The sequence below is a fragment of the Balaenoptera ricei genome, chromosome 13, assembly GCF_028023285.1.
Source record: "Balaenoptera ricei isolate mBalRic1 chromosome 13, mBalRic1.hap2, whole genome shotgun sequence".
Classification (NCBI taxonomy): domain Eukaryota; kingdom Metazoa; phylum Chordata; class Mammalia; order Artiodactyla; family Balaenopteridae; genus Balaenoptera; species Balaenoptera ricei.
The window spans coordinates 63,634,176-63,657,687 of record NC_082651.1 but is presented as its reverse complement, the minus strand read 5'-3'; the positions used below and the strand labels follow the sequence as shown (position 1 = coordinate 63,657,687).

Here is a 23,512-nt window from a genome sequence, read left to right as displayed (position 1 = left end):
CTGGAGAAGTCCAAGCTACCATAAGAACACAGGCATAGAAAGTCGGGGAAATCTGGACAGGAACGGTTTGCACAAAGTCCCTTTGGTTTGGCCATAAGAAATGCAAGCTCTCAAGCCAAAGTGGTAGCTGGGGCAAAAGACACTGCTGAGGGTGCCACCACTGACTCTATACTTACGACAGCCTAGCTGTCTGCGGGATGGCTAAGAAACGCTGTGACCTGCACCCTTTCCCCCCAAGCCTCATGTGGCTTTCACTTCTAAGCTTCCAAGTCATGAGCTGCTTGGGAGGCCAGGTGCCAGGCCTGGCGAAGCCCTGATGTGGGCCTATGCCATCCAGCAGCCTCCCTACGTGTGCCTGGTCATCTGAATCAAAGGGCCTGAGACTTAGGGAAGAAAGAAATTACTAAATGCTATTTGCCCCCCATGTGTTACATGGGATCTTTTAAGTGGGGAACATTAAGGAAGTGGATATGGGCCCAAGTTCATATTCCAGAAGCCACAGGAATCCTGCTCTAAGTGAGAAGTAATGGTCAGGCCAGGGCCCTGCAATGGGTGGGAAGCAGCTCCAGCAGAGTCCCCGATTCTGTCCTAACCAAGGATAGCAAGTGGGCAGAGCTGAAAGGAGGGAAGGGGACTTGGTCCAGGATGCCTCTGAATGTGTGTTGAGAAATGGACCCGGTTCAACGAGAGGCGGGTTTAAAACAAGGAGGACAGGGAGGGGTAATATAGGGATAGGAGATTAAGAGGTACAAACTATTATGTATAAAATAAGCTACAAGGATATATTGTGCCACACAGGGAATATGACCAATATTTTATAATAACTACCCTTTAAAAATTGTAAATCACTATATTGTACATCTGTAACTTATATAATATTGTACATCAACTATATATCAATTAAAAAAAAAAAAAGAAGGACATTTAACTGTGTCCTACTCCTCCCTGAAGTTGAGGATTCTGCTCTCTGGTTCGCTGGCGATCTCTGAGCATGATCCAGAACTCTGGACCACATTATATACGATGTGTGGGTGAAGGGTGGCACCCAGGTTCATCAGCAGTACTAAGCACCTCTTGCACAAATTGGATGGACCATTTCTTAAACCTTCCTATCATCAGGGCCATGCTTTGGCAACTCTGGGTTTCCCAAACTAAACTTTTCAAAGACCATTGACATCTGGTGCCAAGGGAGAACAGAATTATCACCTTCCTAGAATCCCAGAACCTGCTGCCAAAAGAAACGACAGGAACCTTTTATAGTTCCCATTCCTCGATTCGGGGCATGATTACATCTCAACCCTCCTGGGTAAGATGATCATATCTTTCTCTTGCCTTTGAAAAAGTCTTATCTAATTGAGTTTCTACTCGAGGACAATCTTAACCTTAAGGGATTACACAGTATTTTATGTATGATAGTATTTTATGATGAATAAAATACTATCATCGACCTAGAGGAGTTTATGGTCCAGTGAGGGACACAGGCAAACAGAAACACCAAAAAAGAATAAATGAAGATGTGAGGAGCTAGGATGGTGCTGAGTGAGGGCAGAGCTAGCTGCATGGCTTCAAGATTGCAAACCAGGCCCTTGGTGCACCTGGCCTGTGCTAGGTAAGTTTGATCTCAGTGGGATGTTACAAAGAGCAGGGGCTTTCCACTCACTGCAAAGGACTCGGAATGCATGGGTCTCACTCATTTTTCTGGAGTGCTCCTGGGACCGTGTCATACCATGAAGACATACCATAGCCTCCACCTTGGCCTTCTTGACCTATTTGGTTCCAACCCCTAATGTGCAATACTGCTCAGTACCGTTGTAGGCCTTGGGTAAAAGCCTTGCCACCCCCTCACCTGCCACTGATCACACCCCTCCTCCAGGGCTGAGAGGATGGGACTGGCTTATCTACACAACACCGCTCAGGAATTGAGAGGCGCCAGGTGCCTCTGAAAGACTGCGTCAGAGTAGATGAAATTATCCCACGATTTGTGTGTTGAATTATGTTCTCCCAAATCCATAAATCCTATGAGTTTTTGGTGTGTTGAATTACGTTGAATGTTGAATGGTGTTCCCCCCAAATTCTTAAGACCTGTGGATTTGGAATTCCCAGTACCTCACAATGTGACCTTACTTGGTAATAAGGTCACTCCGGATGTAGTTAAGTTAAGATGAGGTCATTAGGATAGGCCCTAATCCAATATGAATGGTATCCTTTAAAAGGGGGGAATTTTGGGCACAGAGACACACAGACGGGGAAAACATCACGTGAAGATGAAGGCAGAGATCTACAAACCAAGGAATGCCAAAGATGGCCAGGAGACCACAGGAAGCTATGAGAGAGGCATGGAACTGACTTTCCCTCACTCGAAAGGAACCAAAACTGCTGGCACCTTGATCTTGGACTTCTAGCCTCTAGAACAGAGACAATAAATTTCTGTTGTTTAAGCCACCTCAGTCCTTTATTATGGCAGCCCTAGCAAATGAATACGTAAGTGTTCAGTTCATTTCTTCATTCAAACAATATACAATGTGCCAGACACTGTGCTGGGAGTTGGGAATACAGTGGTATATGATTGTCTCCCAATCTCTGTTCTCCTAATTCCTTAGTATTAGGACAATTTTAAACTGGGCACATGTCCACCCAGAATAAAGACTGAATTTCCCAGCCTCCCTTGCAGCTAGGTGTGGCCACATAGCTGATTTCTGGCCAATAGGATGGAGGTAGAAGAGGTGTATGCAAATTCTAAGGAGCATCCTAAAGGAGGGGGCAGCTCATCCATCTTCCCTGCCCTCCTGCCTGGTCCCATGTTCTCAGCTCTCTGGGACCATGGGTGTAGAAGCAATGCTTAGCAGAGCAGCACACAGAAATCTGATGCTGCAGAATTACCACACCAGCCCTAAACTGCCTACTGCAGGTACTTTATATAAGAGAGAAATAAGTTCCTATCTTGTTTCTAATATTGTTACCTGTGGGCTCTGTTAGTGGCAGCAGAACTCAGTCTTAATTGACAAGGTAGGCATGTTTCCTACTCTCATGGGGTTTACATTCCACTAGGGAATGTCTACCTTACAAAAATATGATGAATGTGTGGAGTATCACACAGAGGACATATATGGTGCCATGAGAGCATGTAAGAGGGTAAACTGATCTGGCCTGAGGGGCCTGAGAAGCTCTTTAAAGAAGTGCATTTGAGCTAAGACCAAAAGAACAGGGAGGAGGAGGAGTTTGCAGGGCAAAAAGTCTGGAGGAAGGGTCTGTGTAAGAAGAAGTAATGGGAAGGATTAGGGAACATCAAAAGGGGCAGGGCCTCAGGGCAAGCCTGAAAGGAGGATATTGTTTATTCTAACCCTGTTGGGACAAATTCACGGCATCACAGGAATGAAATAAAAAGTGCATAGGCTCCTGTCAAAAAATAGGGTTAGGGACCTGAAATTCACCTGGCTTGTGACAGTTACCACTTTGTTGTTTTTTCACATGTGTATTAACACTAAGAATGGTTTTACGATTTAATTGCAGATGTAAACTGTCAAATGTCACCTATGTATGTCCAATCTACGAGTCCTCAGTTTCCTGAAGGCTTCTCGTTTGCAGGCAGGTGTGCTGATCATCCAGGGCATCTCTCCAGCCTGGTCTGAAGCAGACTCAGCAGGCAGTCTCCACCACTGCCCACCGCAAGCTCCCAAGGACCTTCTGCACGGCCAGAGGGCTACCCCATCCCTGCCACCATCTCTAGCTCCCAGCCTTCATTCACATACCCTCTCATTTGATGCTCACAACAGCCCCGTGGAGGAAGTGCTATTACCTCCATTGAACAGACAAATAAGTGAGGCTCAGTGGGGTTAGAAACAAATGACTTAGCACCTCAGCTGCAGAAGCCAGAACCAGTGACTGACCTTGCTTCTCAGCGCTGGGAGGTATCAGTACTTAGTTCTAAGCTATTTTCCTTTAAAATCATAAAGCTAAAGGGAACCTAGAAAGAGCACACAGTCCGTCCCTACTGATCCTAGGCGCAAACAACTTTCAACGCATCATACTTGAAAAGAGAAAAGGTCAGAGATAAAATGTATGGCCCCAAATGTCTATATATACACATGTAAAACATAAGAAATATGCAACATAAACTGAAATGACTAGACGTGGTGGTAAAAATGATCTCCCCCAAATTTGGTGTGGTGGATGGGTGTGATAGCTGGACCACGCTGCCCAAAATAAAACAGATGCCCCAGCAAGGAGGTGGAACCCTGTGTGGTGGTGGGCAAAGAGAGGAGCTAGGGCTGCCTCTGTGGGAATTCAGGAGGAGGCATGTGGCAGGGTGTATCCAACTTGGGAAATTCTAGAATTCTGTAACTATCGGTCTACAGGTTCAGAGAAAGGAGACATGCCTGCTGGTGGGTGGGGTAGCAACAAACCTGGCAGGGGCCAAAAGTTATTCACATTTGAAATTAAGAATTGATGATACCTCTGAAGCTCTGTACTTCTTAAAAACCCTAGTAGTTATATTTGAAAGGTTATATCTTTCCAAAAACGTCACCTACAAGTGAACTCATCTTTGAGGAGACTGACCCTGGGACCTGTTTTACTCATCTAAACTTTCAGATTCCATTCAGTCAGATGTCCATTTGGTTTTTTTTCAATGTGACCATGTTTACTAATTCCGTGCTCCTCACGGAATTTTAAACTAGCAGCTTAGTTTTTAACTGAAGTAATTCCTTAAATGCAGAAATAACTGAAATGATTCAGCATTCTTTCATAACGCTAGTTTTAATGCAGGGAGTATGCCATGGATCTGCTATCACCTTTTCAAACTTCTATCAAATGTGACTAAAACAGATAAGTCACATAACGCTCATTTGTGTCTGTACAGACTCTTCCCTGTTTATCTGATCCTTTCCTTATTTTTTATAGGCTTGTCTGGTTTTAAGAAATACAGAAACATCTTGAAACACTTCTGATGTCAAATAAAAGAAACCCACTTTTTCATTTGACATTGTAAGATTTTATTCCTACTGTCAGGAAAGATGCATGTGTCTCATTTTTTCACTTTATGTACAACTGCGAGAAGTAATCACTGAAAAGAAACTGCTCAGCGAATCACTGTTGGAAGCCCCAAATCATATGAATGACTGAGTCCTAATTAAGTAGCAGTAATGGCACTACTTTTTTTTTTTAATGGCACTATTTTTATTAAAGTAACAAAATATTTTTATGTTGACCATTTCCATGGCTCTTTTCTTCAAACTATCATTTTTCTGACTTTTAAAAATTATATTTTGAAAAATTATAAAAGTAATGCAAAAGGGAGAAAGGAAGCAAACAACCACCCTTAATTACAACACCTCAGCACAGAAACTAAAAGCATTTTGGTGCATTTCCTGTTTTTTCATACACATAATTTTTTTACATTATTTTAATCATGATAGACATACCAATTTGTATCCTGCATTTTTTCACTATGCATTAGACCATAAATATTTTTGGTACTATTTTATAAATTTTAACAATAATTGTTTTAATAGCTGTAAAATATTCCTTTGTGTAGGTATGTAATATTCTTTTTAAATTACATCTTTCTCCTGAATACAAGATTGTTGCTATTGTTATCTTGCTATTATAAATAATCCCTTGATGATATTCTTTGTATAGATTAATATTACTGTATATAAATTATTACTTTATGAGGGTTTTCACACAATGGAACTAGTGGGCTAACAGAAACAGTTTTAATAGCTCAATACATACTCCCACCAGCAAGGGACACAAAAAGCACTGATGTTATGGTCCACATGCCAAGTAGATATTGGGGAAAAAAGATTTAGAAAAATAAAAATCTTCCTTACTTCTCCTTACCTTAATGGGAGTATTAAATAAAGTCATCAGTGTCCCCTATATGTTCAAAGAAGTTGTGCAGAATATCTGCTATCCTTAATGCCCGAATTTTGAAATGCATTCAGGAGGGAACAAAATTCATGCAGTTTTTTTGTAGGTCAAGAGATTGAGTCATTTATAAAAGCTAAAATTAAAGGGAGGAATGAGGGGAGGAGAAACCACAAATGACAAGTTTTACTTTGTCCACTTTGCTTGGATAAGAATGACTGGGGTTTGTTGCAGTTTGTTTTCTACTCTTTAAAAAAAATCCTGCTATGAGGGAACTGTGCCTTTGGGTCTGGGGATTTGAGGGGCTTGGTCATTATTATCAAAGTGCTAAAAGGGAATGGTGGCTGGTAGAATTTTCCAATACAATTTTTTTCTGTGGGTACAAAAGGGCCCTTTTTACTTTTGGTTGAACATATCTTCTGGTGTCTATCCCAAACTGCTCACATAAACACTCCTCACTGTCTTTCCTATGGACAAAACAATTATGCTGATCCATAATCAATTATTATTATTATTTCAACAATAACTGAAATAGCCAATAAGTATACAACCTTACACTGGTAATCTGAAGATTAGAAACCATCTTCCAACCAGACAAATCCCTTCCCAACTGCTTCTCCTGAGAGCCACCTACACCTTGGGACAAAGTGTAATTCATCAATGGAATCCTTGACATAAACAAGAAGGCTGCATTTTTTTAACAAGTGATAATGGCTCATCCACATGGAGGGGCCTTCAGGCATATAAGACCCTGGAGGATTTTCAAATTCAAAGTTACTGTACTTTTTACAACTAAAAAATGGTGTAGTAATCTGCCATGCCTTCACATGGTCATCCACTCATTTTTTGATAGGCTGCTCCTGGAGATTCTAGGCATAAATGATTAACACACTTCAATGAGCTAGTTTTCACAGATGATGGAAAGAAAGAAGGAAGAGATACACACCTGTACGTATCCATCTTTTATAACCTGCCTCGTTCCCTAAAGGGTTTAAAGTGACTTGGTGAATGTCTATAGGTTGTCGTACTCTATTGCACCTGATCTACAGGTCAGATTTCTGGTTTCATGTATACCAACAGTGAGGCAACCTGTCCTAAATCAACAGGGCTCAAGTGACACTGTGACCTTACACAAAATGCATTTCAGAAGAATAAGAGTGACAAGTTGGTTAGAAAAAACCAAAATGCCAAAAAAAAACCAAAGAAAATTAAAGTGACGTCATGTCTCTGGAGGGAATTTTTTAAGTGGTGGAAAGGATACAAAGAAAAGGAATGGAAAATTGGAAATTTGGAAAAGGAAAGGATACATAGGTTTCATTCATTCATTCAACACATTTTTGGCACTGTCCTAGGTGCTGGGGGCATTGATGAATAAGACAGCCCCTTCTTTCATGGATCTTACATTCCAGAAGGTGATTACAAACTCTCTAATTTGATGACGTAAACATTTTACATTTTAGGGACTTCCCTGGCGGTCCAGTGGTTAAGACTTCGCCTTCCAATGCAGGAGGTGTGGGTTCCATCCCTGGTCAGGGAGCTAAGATCCCACATGCCTCGCAGCCAAAAAACCAAAACGTAAAACAGAAGAAATGTTGTAACAAATTCAATGAAGACTTTAAAAATGGTCCACATCAAAAAAACTTAAAAAAAAAAAAATTTTACATTTTAAACTTCTGTATATTAAAAAACACAAAGTAAAAGGCAAAAATCCCTGAAAAACTTCCACATATAGAAGTGTTAATATCTCTTCACTATAGAGTTTTTACAAATCAACAAAAATGAATGTTAAAGCTCCACCCAATAGATAATTGGGTAAAGAATGTGGCCAGAAAGTATGCAAGAAGGGCCACAAGGAACTGGCTAACAAATAACTAGAATGTGTAGCCTCCGATCCTACGGATTAAAATAATGAGATATCATTCTTTTACCATCAAATTAACAACGATAAACAAGATTTATAAAAATTTTGTGAAATAGGCACTCTTTTTTTTTTTTGGCCGAGCTCTGTGGCACACGGGATCTTAGTTCCCCTGCATTGGGAACACAGCGTCTCAACCACTGGACCGCCAGGGAAGTCCCGGTAGTCTCCTTTTTTTAATCTGTTTATCTGTCTATCTATCTATCTATCTATCTATCTATTTATTTATTTTTGGCTGCATTGGGTCTTCATTTCTGCGCGCGCGGGCTTTTCCCTAGTTGTGGAGAGCAGGGGCTACTCTTTGTTGCAGTGTGGTGTCTTCTCTTGTTGAGGAGCATGGGCTCTAGGCACGTGGGCTTCAGTAGTTGTGGCATGCGGGTTCAGTAGTTGTGGCTCGCGGACTCTAGAGTACAGACTCAGTAGTTGTGGCACACGGGCTTAGCTGCTCCGCAGCATGTGGAATCTTCCCAGACCAGGGTCTGAATCCATGTCCCCTGCACTGGCAGGCGGATTCTTAACCACTGCGCCACCTGGGAAGTCCCCTGGTACTCTCTTGATTGTCGGTGGAGATATAAATTAATGTAATACTTCTTTAAACAGATCAAGAACCTGTATATAATCTCTACTCTAGTAAATCTTATTTGTGATGATCTATAAAAAATGATTCCTAAGTTTAGAAAAGACTTTATGCGTTGTCTTATCATAGCATTAGTCTTTCGATCTATGTATTCAGCACCATTGTCCTTGCATAACAAAGCTGTGAATGTAGACAGAATTTGTCAAAGCACAAAAGAATTCTCCAAAGAGCTGACCACTAATAAAATTATATCCTATTCAAATATCCCTCCCTGCTTAACACTAGCATCCACCACTGCAGACAGGTGAGGTTCTTTGTGAGTCAGTTTCTCTCCCTCATTAAATGATATTCAACGACACACTGCAAATAAAATGCAAGTCCACTTCAAATGAAAATGCAAATTTTACCAAATAATGCAAGATTTCGTGAAGCTGATGTAAGTAATGAAGTGCCTAAATCACAGGAACAGTCTTTGATTGACCAATGAGGATCCAGCAAAGTTAGATCAGTTAAAAAGAAAGAAGAGAAGCTGGACAAGGATTGTGACATTATTGGCACTTCAGTAAAGAATGATTTACAATATCAAAGAAGACACCCTTGGGAAAACTGATGAACCTTCAAATATTTTTTTCTAAAATTTGTTCTTTATGATTTCATTAGAATGTCAAATATGAAATGAAGGATGTCACTATACTATCATAAAATATTGTCAGAAAAAATAAACTAAAATCAACATAATTTCCCTTTTTAATATGATTTAGTACATAGTTGCAGTTATATTTTCATAATTTTTAGTTTAACTCCTTTTTTAATTGAAGTATGATTTATTTACAATGTGTTAATTTCTGCTGTACAGCAAAGTGATTCAGTTATATATACATACATACATTCTTTTTAAAATTCTTTTCCATTATGTTTTATCACAGGATATTGAATATAGTTCCCTGTGCTCTACAGTAGGACCTTGTTGTTTATCCATTTTATATATATAATACTTTGCATCTGCTAACCCCAAACTCTCAATCCATCCTGCCCACGCTGCCCCCCCCCTTGACAACCAACAGCCTGTTCTCTATGTCTGTGAGTCTGTTTCTGTTTCATAGATAGGTTCATTTAGTTTAACTCTTTTTCAGTAAAATTCAGTAACTTTATTGATTACTCTGAAATTTTGATTCCATTTAAAGTAGGTTCACCTTAATAGGTCTTTTTTGTGGGTTAAGTTATACTTAGATAATGAAGACTCCTGTGTCAGGAATAATTGAAAACGAGGTTAATCATCAACAGGAGAATGGGTGAATAAACTGAGATGTGATAACTTGATTATTTACCCAGTAAAAAGAAAGTTTAACAGGATTTCTAATAACATGAAAGTGGAACATACGCTAATTGAAAAAAAGGATATAAAATTGTAGTGTACCATAATCACAAGTATGTTTTTAAAACTTCACAGGAAAAAAAGGGAGAAAATTACTTAACATTATTGGTTGCTTACGAGTAACAGGAAATTTTAAAAATATAATTTTCTATATTTTCCAAATTTTATTCATTCATTTTTATTCTAACTTAAATTTTTAAATATATTTTTACTTAAATTTTAAGATATTTTATTAAATTTATAGATAAAAATCATTTTAAAAATCACCTGGAACCAAAAGCCTTATAATGAAAAACAGAAGTCTTTGGTCTCATCCCTCTCCAATTTCATTCCCTAATGGGTTTTGTTTTTAAGAGTGTATAACATGCAGCACAGGATGGTGAACACAGTTCTTTCACTGAAATGATACTATTCTGATTCTTTTAGGCAGCTAGCACTCTTAGAAACATCTTTTCCACATACGTCTTAGGCACACGTGTCTGAGCAGGCTCTAGAGAGCCTAAGACAGCTATTTTTAACTCTTAGTTGTTCTTCTGGAAGTTATTTCCTTATCACTAAATAATATGTTCATACTGTTATTCCTTAATTTATATTTTAGAAATTATCTCTTGGTGACGTCCTGGAATAAATGAAGATATGGCTCTCTTGCTCTATCCACTATTCCTCTCTCCCTATCCACTCAAAGTAGCATTTTAAATCACTAACCAATGTTTACTAAATAAATATTATTCCTTGCAGAGTCAAGTTATATAATATGATTTCTTGTCTTGCACCATCTTTTGTTTTACCTGGAGTTAATTAGTGCCTTGTTTTTTCACTTGCACACTTTGCTATACATACTTTCTTAAATTTTCCCATCACATCAGCTGTTCTTGAGTCCCTTTTTCCTTAGAAACATTCCTTCTGGAGTTCTTTAGTTTCTTTCTCAAATGTGGATTGGTTTCTCTCTCAGCCTGCTATACAGTCGTCCACCTGGGACATCTTTTAACTACTTTCCCGAGTTGGATCCACTTTCTCCTGGATCCCATCCCTTCCTCTTTCTGGATTACTCCTTTGTTTTGCTGTATTTTATCACCAATGGCATCTTTAAAAAGGGTATCTTGGAGGTAATTCTTATGAATTTTTGCAGGTTTGAAAATGTCCTTTAGGAATTTAGGATTAACATATATACACTATAAAATAGATATATAAAATAGATAACCAACAAGAACCTACTGTATAGCACAGAAAACTATACTCAATATCTTGTAATAACCTAAAATGGAAAAGAATCTGAAAAAGAATATATATATGTATATATATGTGTGTAGGTATAACTGAATCACTTTGCTGTACACCTGAAAGTAATACAACATGGTAAATAAACTATACTTCAATAAAAAATTTTTTAGGACTTCCCTGGTGGCACAGTGGTTAAGAATCCGCCTGCCAATGCAGGGAACACGGGTTTGAGCCCTGGTCCAGGAAGATCCCACGTGCTGCGAAGCAACTAAGCCCATGCGCCACAACTACTGAACCTGCGCTCTAGAGCCCACGAGCTACAACTACTGAAGCCCGCGTGCCTAGAGCCTGTGCTCCGCAACAAGAGAAGCCACCGCATTGAGAAGCCCGCGCACCGCAACGAAGAGTAGCCCTCGCTCCCCGCAACTAGAGAAAGCCCACTCACAGTAACGGAGACCCAACGCAGCCAAAAAATTAGATAAATACATTTATTAAAATAAAAAGTTAAAAAAAGAAAAGAAAAGCCAGTGTAGCAAGGCTCTCAGCAGGAGCCTAAGCTGCGGCCCTCCATCGTAAGGATCTTCGATGATCAAGGCCCAGTAGGCAGGCTGGCAGGTGGGCCTCGCAGGAGAGAGAACTCATCCCACTGCACACAGGGTCAAGCAGGCCAACCCGGCCCCATGAATAAGCCTCAGTCATCAGTGGGGAGTTGTGACTCCAGAGACGGTACAATGTCTGCCACTTGGATTTGACCACAGATCAGCTCTACACATCTAAAGACATTAAGCAAGTCACTTGGTCAAGCTCACTCACGGGGCAGCTCAGGTTCTGAGTCACCATAGACTGGGTCTAAGTCCTGGCTCTACCTTGGGCCACTGACTTCCATTTCCTAACCTATCAAAGAGAGATGATAAATAGCACCCTCCCCACATTGCAGTGAGGATGAAATGATATGGGGTATGTCAGTCACCGAGCACTGTGCCTGGCACCAGAAAACCAATGAATGATGGCCATCACCATCATCAAAACTGACCCCAACAGAGTAGTTAAGTTTCTTCTAGTTCTAAGAGTCCTTGACAGTTCTATGACTATGATGTTAATATCTAGAACAAGGAAACTGAATGATAAAAGTGATCAAATCGGTTTCCAGATAAAGGCCTAAGGATTAATGCATTTATCTCCGGAAGGTCTGGGATGATGTTCTCCTAGCAAGCATCATTTCTTCACCACACTCACACTGCGTGCCACTATCTCCCACCGTTGGGATCAAAGCCATTTGCTCTCTGCAGTTTACAAGTTTATGGATCTAACAAACCCGCAAGTCTGCTCTGGGAGTGTGTGTTTAGGACTGAAATGAATCACAGCCCTGAGCTATTTCTTTGTCTTGGAACATTTTCCATGAAAGTATTCTTTTCACTTTGTTGAAGGACAGGATGTTCCAAATTGTGAATCACTTTTATTTATAAAATGGGATGAATGAGGTGACATCAATGAAAACGGCAGAATAAGGATATCCGAAAAACTCCTCCTCCATAAAGCAATGAGAACAAAGGCAAAAGCTGTCAGAATCAACTGCTTTGTGCTATTTCACATACCAGGCTGCTTATCCTTCAGGATGCCTAACCTGAACTAAAACCAAATTAATTTTAACTGAGTCTGTTTACTAATAGTAAATAAATCATTATTAACTCATGGCATTCATTTAAAGCATGCATTTCAAAGGAAATACAGTATCAGCCAGTGGGGGAAAAAAAAAACTGATGTCTTGACTGCTTGCTGCCAAAGCCAGCAGAACACATGCATTTATCTCCATTCCTCCCCGATCAAACAAAAAAGGCACAACTATCTCCCCCCAGACATATACACCTGTACACACACAACTGTACACACACACACAGAACCAAGAGAAGAGACAACAGCCAACAGAGATCATGTGTTTGGGGAAGATGTGAAACGGCGTGGAGGAATGGTCCCTGAGGTGCCAGGGTGGAGAAAGCTAAAGCCCAGTGTGTGGAGGGGGCCTGCTGATGAGAAGCGGGCTGATTTGCTCCCCAGAATCCAAGAAAAGCTCAGGAATTTCAGGCTTTAGACACCTGTGAGGTGGAGGTGAGGGTAAGGCTGCAAGCAGGAAGATTGACTGAGTGTCTTTTCCCCAGGTCCCTACCTACCTACTCCCAGCAGTCAGGTAGCTACCCTTCCCTCATCCCTGTAGGAGACAGAGGTTTTCGTTTCCAGGGAGACTGAGCCAGAGATCTGGACCCAGGAGCCCCAGGCACTGTTAGGACAGGGGCTTTTACTGAAAACAGGAATTAAGAGAACTTCTAGACATACAGATGGCCAACAAGCACATGAAAAGATGTTCAGCATCGCTGCAAATCAAAACTACAATGAGGTATCACCTCACACTGGTCGGAATAACCATGATCAAAAAGTCTACAAATAATAAATGCTGGAGAGGATGTGGAGAAAAGGGAATCCTCCTACACCGTTGGTAGGAATGTAAGTTGGTGCAGCCACTATGGAGAACAGTATGGAGGTTCCTTAAAAAACTAAAAATAGAGTTACCATACCATCCAGCAACCTCATCCCTGAGCACATACCTGGAAAACATGAAAACTCTAATTTGAAAGATATATGCACCCCAATTTTCATAGCAGCACTAGTTACAACAACCAAACATGGAGACAACTCAAATGCCCATCAACAGATGAATGGACAAAGTAGATGTGGTATGTATATATACAATGGAATATTACTCAGCCATAAAAAAGAATGAAATATTCCCATCTGCAGCAAAATGGATGGACCTAGAGATTATCATACTAAGTGAAGTCAGAAGGAGAAAGACAAATACCATACGATATCGCTCACATGTAGAATCTAAAAAATAATGTAAGGGAATCTATATACAAAACAGGAATAGACATAGAAAACAAACTTATGGTTACCAAAGGTGGAGGGGAGGATAAAGTAGGAGTATGGGATTAATAGATATAAACTACTACACATAAAACAGATAAGCAACAAGGATTTACTGTATAGCACAGGGACTATATTCAATATCTTGTAATAGCCTGTAACTGAAAATAATCTGAAAAAAATATACATATAAAACAGAATCACTTTGCTGTACACCTGAAACTAACAAAATATTGTAAATCAACTATACTTCAATTAAAAAAGAGAGAGAGAACTTCTGCATAACGAATGGTGAGACACCACCACCCCAGCCCAGCCCGTTCCCCCACTCAGTAACCAGAACACTGGCAACTAGCTTATAGCCTAGGCAGGAGGCTGAGGAGTCATTCTGAAGCAACTGACAAGTTCAAAAGAGAAAGCCTAACAGATACAAACATTTATGAGCTACAGAGGGGAAAAGCCAGTCCTCATCTTATCAGTCTACTGTGAAATCCACCTGGAAATAATCCCCACCTGTATTAGTTTCCTGTGGCTGCTATAACAAATTACCAGAAATTTGGTGGCTTAAAACAACAGAATTGGGCTTCCCTGGTGGCGCAGTGGTTGAGAATCTGCCTGCCAATGCAGGGACACAGGTTCGAGCCCTGGTCTGGGAAGATCCCACATGCCGTGGAGCAACTAGGCCCGTGAGCCACAATTACTGAGCCTGCGCGTCTGGAGCCTGTGCTCCGCAACAAGAGAGGCCGCGATAGTGAGAGGCCCGCGCGCTGCGGTGAAGAGTGGCCCCCACTTGCCGCAACTAGAGAAAGCCCTCGCACAGAAACGAAGACCCAACACAGTCATAAAAAAAACAAACAAAAAAAAAAACCAGAGTTTTACTCTCTCATAGTCCTAGAGGCCAGAAGTCCCAGATCAATTTCACTGAGCTGAAATCAAGGTGTCGGGAGGCCTGTGGTCCCTCTGGAGACTGTTGGAATCCATTCCCTGCCTCTTCCAGCTTCTGGTGGTGCCGCCTTCCTTGGCTTTTGGCCGCATCACTCAAATCTCCACCTCCCTGGTCACATTGCTTTCTCCTCCTTTCTTAAATTTCCCTCTGCCTCTGTTTTATAAGGACATTTGTGATTGCATTTAGGGCCCACTGGATAATCCAGGATAATTTTTCCACTTCAAGATCCCTAACATACTCACATCTGCAAAGTTTTTGCCATCTGGTAACATTTATAGGTCCTGGGCATTAGGACGTGGGCAAATCTTCGTGGTCTATTATTTAGCCCACCACACCACCCACATACAGAAGGCTTTCAATTAGCTTTTTAGTTTCTCACACTTAAGTGTTAGTGAATAAAAATTTTTTCACATTTATTGGATATCTGAATTTCTTATTTTATGAATTGTCTATTCACTGCCTTCATCCGTTTTACTTTTCTATTGGTGTTTTTCCTATAAATCATTAAGAGAATTTTAGATAAGGCCATTAACCGTTTATCTGCCATGTATGTTGAAAATACTTTTCCTAATTCACATTTGCCTATTAACTTTGTTTACAGTTTATTCCCTGTTGTACAAAAAATTCAAAATGCTATGTAATCAAATCTAAGACTTCTTTTCCTTTGCAATTCATCCACTGCTGTTATCTCAGAAAATCAGCCTTATCCTAAAATTAGATATATGCTAATATATTTTCTCCTGGTTTTATAGTCTCAAAAGTATTTAATTCTTTAATCAATATGGAATTTATTATAATATGTGGTATGAAGAGTCCAATATTTACAAGTTAATTAATCAATTGTCTAGCACAAAATAGCTCTTCCTTTCCCTACTGATTTGTCATACCATCTCTATCAAATATAAAAATTTTACATATTCTAGAGTCTGTTTTTGAGCTCTGTTCAGTTGTCTCAACTCCTCTTTCATATGCTCGCTGTATCTTTTCCCCCTCAAGTTTCTAGTTACAAATAAATAATCATAGTCCATCAAAACACCCCAAAATAACTTCATATTTTCTCATTCTTTCTTTTTTTATATTTTGGCATCCTACTGATTAGTTACTTATCTAAAAGAGTTCATTTTTATCAAATACATGTACATGTATTTGAAAATTTTTAGAAACAGGAAAGCATTTTCACCTTTTTTAAGGAAAGAAACTAGGACTACTTTTCTTTCTTGCTGCTCATACAGTGATATATTGAATATCTTTGATGATTTAAATAATTAATTAATTCAACAAACACTATGTGCAAGCCATTTTCCTAGGCACTAGGTATACAGGACAAAAACAGACAAAAATCCCCACCTTCATGAAGCTTACATTCTGGTGGGGGAGACAGATAAAAACAGGATACGTAAATTTTTAAATGTAATGTATCAGACAGTGATGAGTGCTATGGAGAAAAATAAACCAAGAAAGAGGGACAGGAAATTCTGAACAGGTGACTAGAGATGACCTCAATAAGAAAGTCATATGAGTCAAGACCTAAAGAAAGTAAAGGAGCCTTTACTTTTCTTCTATAACTTGACACAAATGGGTTACTTATTGAAATCCCCAGTGTATCTTTAGATATATTTTAAGTATATCTTTTTTTAAAATTTATTTATTTTTGGCTGTGTTGGGTCTTCGTTGCTGCACACAGGCTTCTCATTTCAGTGGCTTCTCTTGTTGCGGAGCAAGGGCTCTAGGTGCATGGGCTTCGGTAGTTGTGGCTCACGGGCTCTACAGCGCAGGCTCAGTAGTTGTGGCACATGGGCTTAGTTGTTCCACGGCATGTGGGATCTTCCCGGACCAGGGCTTGAACCCGTGTCCCCCTGCATTGGCAGGCGGATTCTTAACCACTGCACCACCAGGGAAGCTCTTAAGTATATCTTAAATCAACTACATTAATCACTCATTGCTTTTCTACTACGATGAGTGAAATGTTAATCTTGATATATCAAAAAGGAATCATGGCATATTTTAAACATCAAATTCATCATGAGTTAATTGTCTACCAACATACTTACAGGAGTGAAGCAGCCTGTTGGAAACCTTTGAACTGTAGAACGAAATACAAAGCTCCTATATTAAAAAAACAAAAAAAGATATGATCTTCTAAATCTATTTTTTTTTTTAATGTGAGGATCTTTAACATATTCCCTGTCTCTCATTAAATATTTAAAAATGCTAATCTGGGGACTTCCCTGGTGGCGAAGTGGATAGGACTCTGTCCTCCCAGTGCAGGGGGCCCGGGTTCAATCCCTGGTCAGGGAACTAGATCCCACATGCATGCCACAACTAAGAGTTCCCATGCCACAACAAGGAGCCCACGTGTTACAACTAAGGAGCCCACCAGTCACAACTAAGGAGCCCACCTGCCTCAACTAAGGAGCCCATGTGCTGCAACTGAGGAGCTGGTGAGCCGCAACTAAGACCCAGCGCAACCAAATAAATAAATAATAAATATTTTTTAAAAATGTTAATCTAATATGATGGGCATAAATGAGGTTTAAAAGTCATTAGTGTTGGGACTTCCCTGGTGGTGCAGTGGTTAAGAATCCATCTGCCAGTGCAGGGGACACAGGTTAGATCCCTGGTCCTCGAATATCACACATGCCGCGGAGCAACTAAGCCTGAGCGCCACAACTATTGAAGCCCGCGTGCCCTAGAGCCCACACACCACAACTACTGAGCCCACGTGCTGCCACTACTGAAGCCCATGCGCCTAGAGCCCGGGCTCCACAAGAGAAGCCACCACAATGAGAAGCCCGTGCACAGCAACAAAGACCCAATGCAGCCAAAAAAAAAAAAGTCATTAGTGTTGGTGGTTAAGTATGTAAATAGAAAGGCATGAGTGAAATTAGTAAAAGCAATTTAATAAGTATATAATTACCTGGAAGCATGCTTGGGAACTGGTGCAGGAAGTAGCTCGTATTGTCCTGGCGAAAGCTGAACTGACTACACAGAATGGACAAGGACACCAATAATAGATTAATACAGGTCTCAAACTCACTTTATTATCTATCATTCATAATCCTTTACTTTATTACCATACAACATTAAATAATTTATTTTCTATTTTAAGAGTGGAAAAGGTACACTTTCAAAGGTAGAGCTTCAAAACACTCAACAGATATTCACTTTTCATGGTGAATATTATGACAGTATGCCTACAGTGGTATGGAGAAAAATGCTGTACAATTAATCATATTTTAAATGTACTAGATTCAACAAATCCAATTGACCACCAGTTAGTGAGCCTGCTCTGTTGGTAAAGAACTGTGCTAGGTATGGTGGGGAATACAGGAGTGTTCTCATAATACATAAACAATGCTTATATAAAACACTATAATCAACACTAAAAGAAAGATTGGAGATGTCGGGGATAGGGAGAGATTAACCCAACTGGGTGACCAAGAGCTAACATCACATACTCAATGGTGAAAAGCTAAAAGCATTTCCTCTAAGGTCAGGAACAGGACAAGGGTGCCTATGTCTCCATTCCTATTCAACATAGTACTGGAAGTCCTAGCCAGAGTAATTAGGCAAGAAAAAGAAATAAAAGGCAACCAAATTGGAAAGGAAGAAGTAAAACTGTCCCTGTTTGCAGATGACATAATCTTATATATAAAAAACTCTAAAGACTCCACCAAAAAACTGTTTGAACTAATAAGCAAATTCAGTAAAGTTGCAGGATACAAAAACAACATACAAAAATCAGTTGAAAAAAAAATCAGTTGAGTTTCTATACACTAACAATGAAGTATCTGAAAAAGAAATTAAGAAAACAATCTCATTTACAATAGCACCAAAACATAAAATACTTAGGAATAAATTTAACTAAGGAGATGGAAGATCTGTACACTGAAAACTATAAGACACTGATGAAAGAAACTGAAGAAGACACAAATAAATGGAAAGATATCCCATGTTTATGGATTAGAAGAATTAATATTGTTAAAATATCCATATTATCCAAAGCAATCTACAGGTTCAGTGCAATTTCTATCAAAATCCCAGTAGCATTTTTTCAAAGATATAGAAGAAACGATCCTAAATTCAGTATGGAACCACAAACGGCCCCACCAGATAGTCAAAGCAATCGTGAGAAAGAAGAACAAAGCTGGAGAGATCACACTTCCTGATTTCAAACTATATTACAGAGCTACAGTAATCAAAACAGTATGATACCAGAATAAAAACAGACACATAGACTAATGGAAGAAAATAGAGAGCCCAGAAATAAATCCACACAGAAACAGTCAACTAATCTTTGACAAGGGCACCAAGAATACACAATAGGGAAAGGATAGTCCCTTCAATAAATGGTATTGGGGAGACTGGATATCCACATGCAAAAGAACAAAACTAAACCCTATCTTATGCACAAATACTAACTCAAAATGATTGAATACTTACATAACATATGAAATGATAAAACACCTAAAAGAAAACATACAGAAAAATCTCCTTGACATTGGTCTCGGCAATGATTTTTTTAGATATGACACCAAAAGTACAGGCAACAAAAGCAAAAATAAACAAGTGGGACTACATCAAAGTATAGCCAAGGAAACAATCAATAAAATGCAAAGGCAACCTAAGGAATGGGAGAAAATATTTGCAAACCATATATCTGATAAGGTGTTCATATCTAAAATATATAAGGAACTCATACAACTCAATAGCAAAAAGACAAGTAAACAAATTTAAAAACGGGCAAAAGACCTGAATAGACACTTTGCCATAGAAGACAGACAAATGACCAACAAGTACATGGAAAGGTGCTCAACATCACTAATCATCAGGGAAATGAAAATCAAAACCACAATGAGATATCACCTCACACCAGTTAGAATGGCTATTATCAAAAAGACAAGAAATAACTAGTGTTGGTGAGGACGTGGAGAAAAGGGAACCCTTGTGCACTTTGGTGGGAATATAAAGTTGTATAGCCATTATGGAAAACAGTATGGAGGCTCCTCAAAAAATAAAAACAGAACTACCATATGATCTAGCAATCCCACTTCTGGGTATATATCTGAAGGAAACAAAATCAATATTTGGAAGAGGTACCTGCAGTCCCATGTTCACTGCAGCATTATTCACAATAACCGAGCTATGGAAATAACCTAGGTGCCCATCCATGGGTGAATGGATAATGAAAATGTGATATATATTCCCTTAATGCATATACTATATTGGAATGTTGTTCAGCCATAAAAAAGAAGGCGAGCCTACCATTTGCAACAACATGGATGAACCTGGAGAATATTATGCCAAGTTGAATAAGCCAGAGAAAGACAAATACCGTTTTGTAACACTTATATGTGCAATCTAAAAGGGCTGTACTCATAGAAACAGAGAGTAAAATGGTGGTTCCCAGATTGGCAGGTGGGGGAAATGGGGAGATGTTGGTCAAAAGGTACAAACTTTATTATAAGATGAATAAGTTCTGGAGATAAAATGTAGAGCATGGTGACTATAGTTAATAATATTGTATTGTATACTTGAAAACTGCTAAGAGAGAAGATCTTATGTGCTTTGTGGTTTTGTTTTTTTGTTTTTCTTTTAATTATTTGGCTGTGTCTCATGGCATGTGGGATCTTAGTTCTGCAACCAGGGATCGAACCTGCACAGTAGAAGTTTGGAGTCTTAACCACTGGACTGCCAGGGAAGTCCCCATTCTTATGTGCTCTTATCACACACACACACACACACACACACACACAATGGTAACCGTGTGAGGTGATGGATGTGCTAATTAACTTGATTGTGGTAATCATTTCACAATATGTGTGTGTGTGTGTGTGTGTGTGTGTATATATATAAAACAAATCATCATGTTGTACACCTTAAATATATTCGATTTTATTTGTCAATTACACCTCAATAAAGCTGGGGGGAAATAAATAAATAAATCCAACTGGGGGATCTAAAGATGGTAAAGACAGTGAGATTTGAGTGGGGTTTTAAGGAAGGTAAGACTTCCTTGAGGGAGGCAAGAGAGGGATTCTAAGAAGGAGGAACACCATAGAATCTTTCCATTTTGGGAAGGATTCTCCCCAGGATTCGGTAATATAACTCCTCCCTGCCAGCTCCTTGAACATAGGAAGTTCTGGAGGTCCAGTCAGTCTTCCCCTGGCTTCTCATTCTCTTTCCTTCCCTCCCTCCCTTCCTTCACACATCCCACTCTCTGTGCTTACCAGTTCCTGATACTCCCTTATTTCCCTTACCTCAGGGCTAATATCCACAGACCCAAGGATAGTGGAGCCACCCAGGTAGTTTGCAATGTTTCACAACGGGCAGAGAGACAGTCTCTTCTACGGTGGATTTTTCAGTCCGTTAGAAATCCTAACAGGATACACATAAGATGAATGTAGCCAAAAGACTGTCAGGTACAATATTTTTAGGTACTACTGGTGGAAATTTCATCCAGTGTGTCTTCTTCTCTGAGAAATGGTCTCTTGCTTCACATGGAAGTATCAGTGACTCACCACCCAGACATCTTTATGGTCTGAGAAATAGATAACATTGGACTTTCTCCAAAATATGCCTGCCTAATGGTACCAATGATGTTGTTCTTACCAGCACCCTGTAATTTTCATCAGCTCCAGAAACTATGTGAGTCCCAGTCCCTGAGATGTCTTCTGTATCCGTCTTTCAGATTCACTTTCATTTACCATTCTCTTCACAAATTTACTTGTGACAATCATTGCTCTGCCTTGCAGTTGCTCTATGAGAGTTCATCCTCAAATAATATCTGCTAAATGAGCCAACTTTGAGCACCATTTTATTTTCATTTAATTGCATGATGAATTGTTCCATCTTATGTATGCTTTGCTCTTCATTATTCTAAAACTTAAGTCTTCGGGTCCCTGAAGTATTACCTGCCAGCCCCCTCCTAGGCACAAAGTTTCTCTCTGTGGATACCTTGCTCAATGAAAAACCATCCTGTTGAAAATTCATTCCTTCAGCCGTTATTTTACCATGGAGCACTTTGCAAATAAACATGTCTTCAGAGATACTTGATCACAGCTATGAACACAGCTAACAAATACCAATGAAATGGTTAGATTTTCTCAACCATCATCTCCCAATCAGCTGTTCAAGGATGTCTTTTGAACACATTGAAATGGATCCTTGGATTCATTCTCTGAGTTAATAGGGGTGCCTTTCCATCCTGCCTACCTCCTTTTAACCTAAAACAGATATAGGGAGGTGGAGGGGGCAGAATCACCACATTTGTTTCTTTTCACATAAGTTTCATCTTCTAAGACAATGCTAAAGCTAACCTAGACAGAAGTTTGAAGAAATTTTAAATTTTGTTTAATTGTGCTTTTCATTGAAATGTCTCCAGCCTAGGAAGTGAATAAGTTTTAAAATGGAAAATGAAAAGAAATAAGAGCAAAAATATTAGTTGGAAAAATTTTTGATTTCTACAAATGAACATAATTGAAAAGACTATTACTTGCACACTGAAAACAAGTCAAATCTACAAAAAGAAAAAAAAATTAAAGGTAAGTCTCTTTGCCCCCTGCCTAACCTCTGCTTCCTAAATGGAAACCACTGTTAATGATTGCTTAAGTATCACCCAAGAAAACAATATGCATTTAACATCGTATATAGAATTGTTTTTATTTTTACAAATGGGATTATGCTATAAATATTGGTCTGTTCCTTGAGTTTTTTCATTTAATAATATATCTTGGAGATGCTTCCATATCAACACAGATAGATATACCTTATTATTTTTAATGGTAGCACAGCATTGTATGGATGTACCATTATATAACTAGCCCTCTAGTTAGATAAATTTATGAACAATGCTGCAGTATTTTATATAAATACCTCAGTGTACTTTAATAAGACTATTTGTAGGAACTAGTGAGCTCGTGTGCCTCAACGAGAGAGCCTGTGTGCCGCAAACTATAGAGCCCAGGTATGCCTGGAGCCCGTGCGCCACAACTAGAGAGAGAAAAAAAAAAACCCACACCACAACTAGAGAGAAGACCGCACACCACAACTAGAGAAGCTCGCACGCAGCAGCGAAGGATCCCGCATGCTGCAACTAAGACCTGACACACCCAAAAAAATAAAGAAATTAAATAAATAAAATAAATATATTTTTTAAAAAGACCATTTTTAGGGTAAACTCCTGACAGTGGAATGGTCCCTATGTGCATTTAAAATATGAACAAGAATTGACAAACCATCCTCCAAAATACTTGCAAAAATTTGTATGCATACAGAATATCTCTTTCTGTACTCCCTTTGCCAATATAATGGGTATCATCCAACTTAAATTGTTTATCATTCGACAGGCAAAAAATTGTGTCTACCTGCTTTTGTTCTTTTGTAATTATTTAATAATTAGTGGAAGCCAAGCATCACTTTATGTTTTTTAGCAACTGGTATATCTCTTTGTGAATTGCTAGCTCGTATCATCTGTTCATTTTTATTTGCATTTCTCTGATCATTAGCAATGTTGAGCACCTTTTCATGTGCCTGCTGGCCATCTGTATGTCTTCTTTGGAAAAATGTCTATTCAGGTCTTCTACCATTTTTAATTGTCTTGGTTTTGGGTTTTTTTTTTTTTAATTGAGTTGTGTGAATTGTTTATTTTGTATATTAACACCTTCCTTATTGGTCATATCATTTGTA

The 23,512-nt window shown here is 39.2% G+C and overlaps 1 protein-coding gene across 3 annotated transcripts in view; it reads right to left on the bottom strand.

The window, feature by feature from the left end:
* The window catches only part of STPG4 (sperm-tail PG-rich repeat containing 4), a 60,818-nt gene that overhangs the window by 26,774 nt on the left and 10,532 nt on the right, over positions 1-23,512 (bottom strand). For all 3 annotated transcript variants that reach the window (XM_059943407.1, XM_059943406.1, XM_059943408.1), the window contains exons 4-5: positions 17,742-17,806; positions 16,876-16,930 (exon numbers count right to left, since the gene is read on the bottom strand). In XM_059943407.1, the coding sequence (XP_059799390.1) occupies positions 16,876-16,930; positions 17,742-17,806 (120 nt within the window). The remainder of the gene's footprint in view (positions 1-16,875; positions 16,931-17,741; positions 17,807-23,512) is intronic.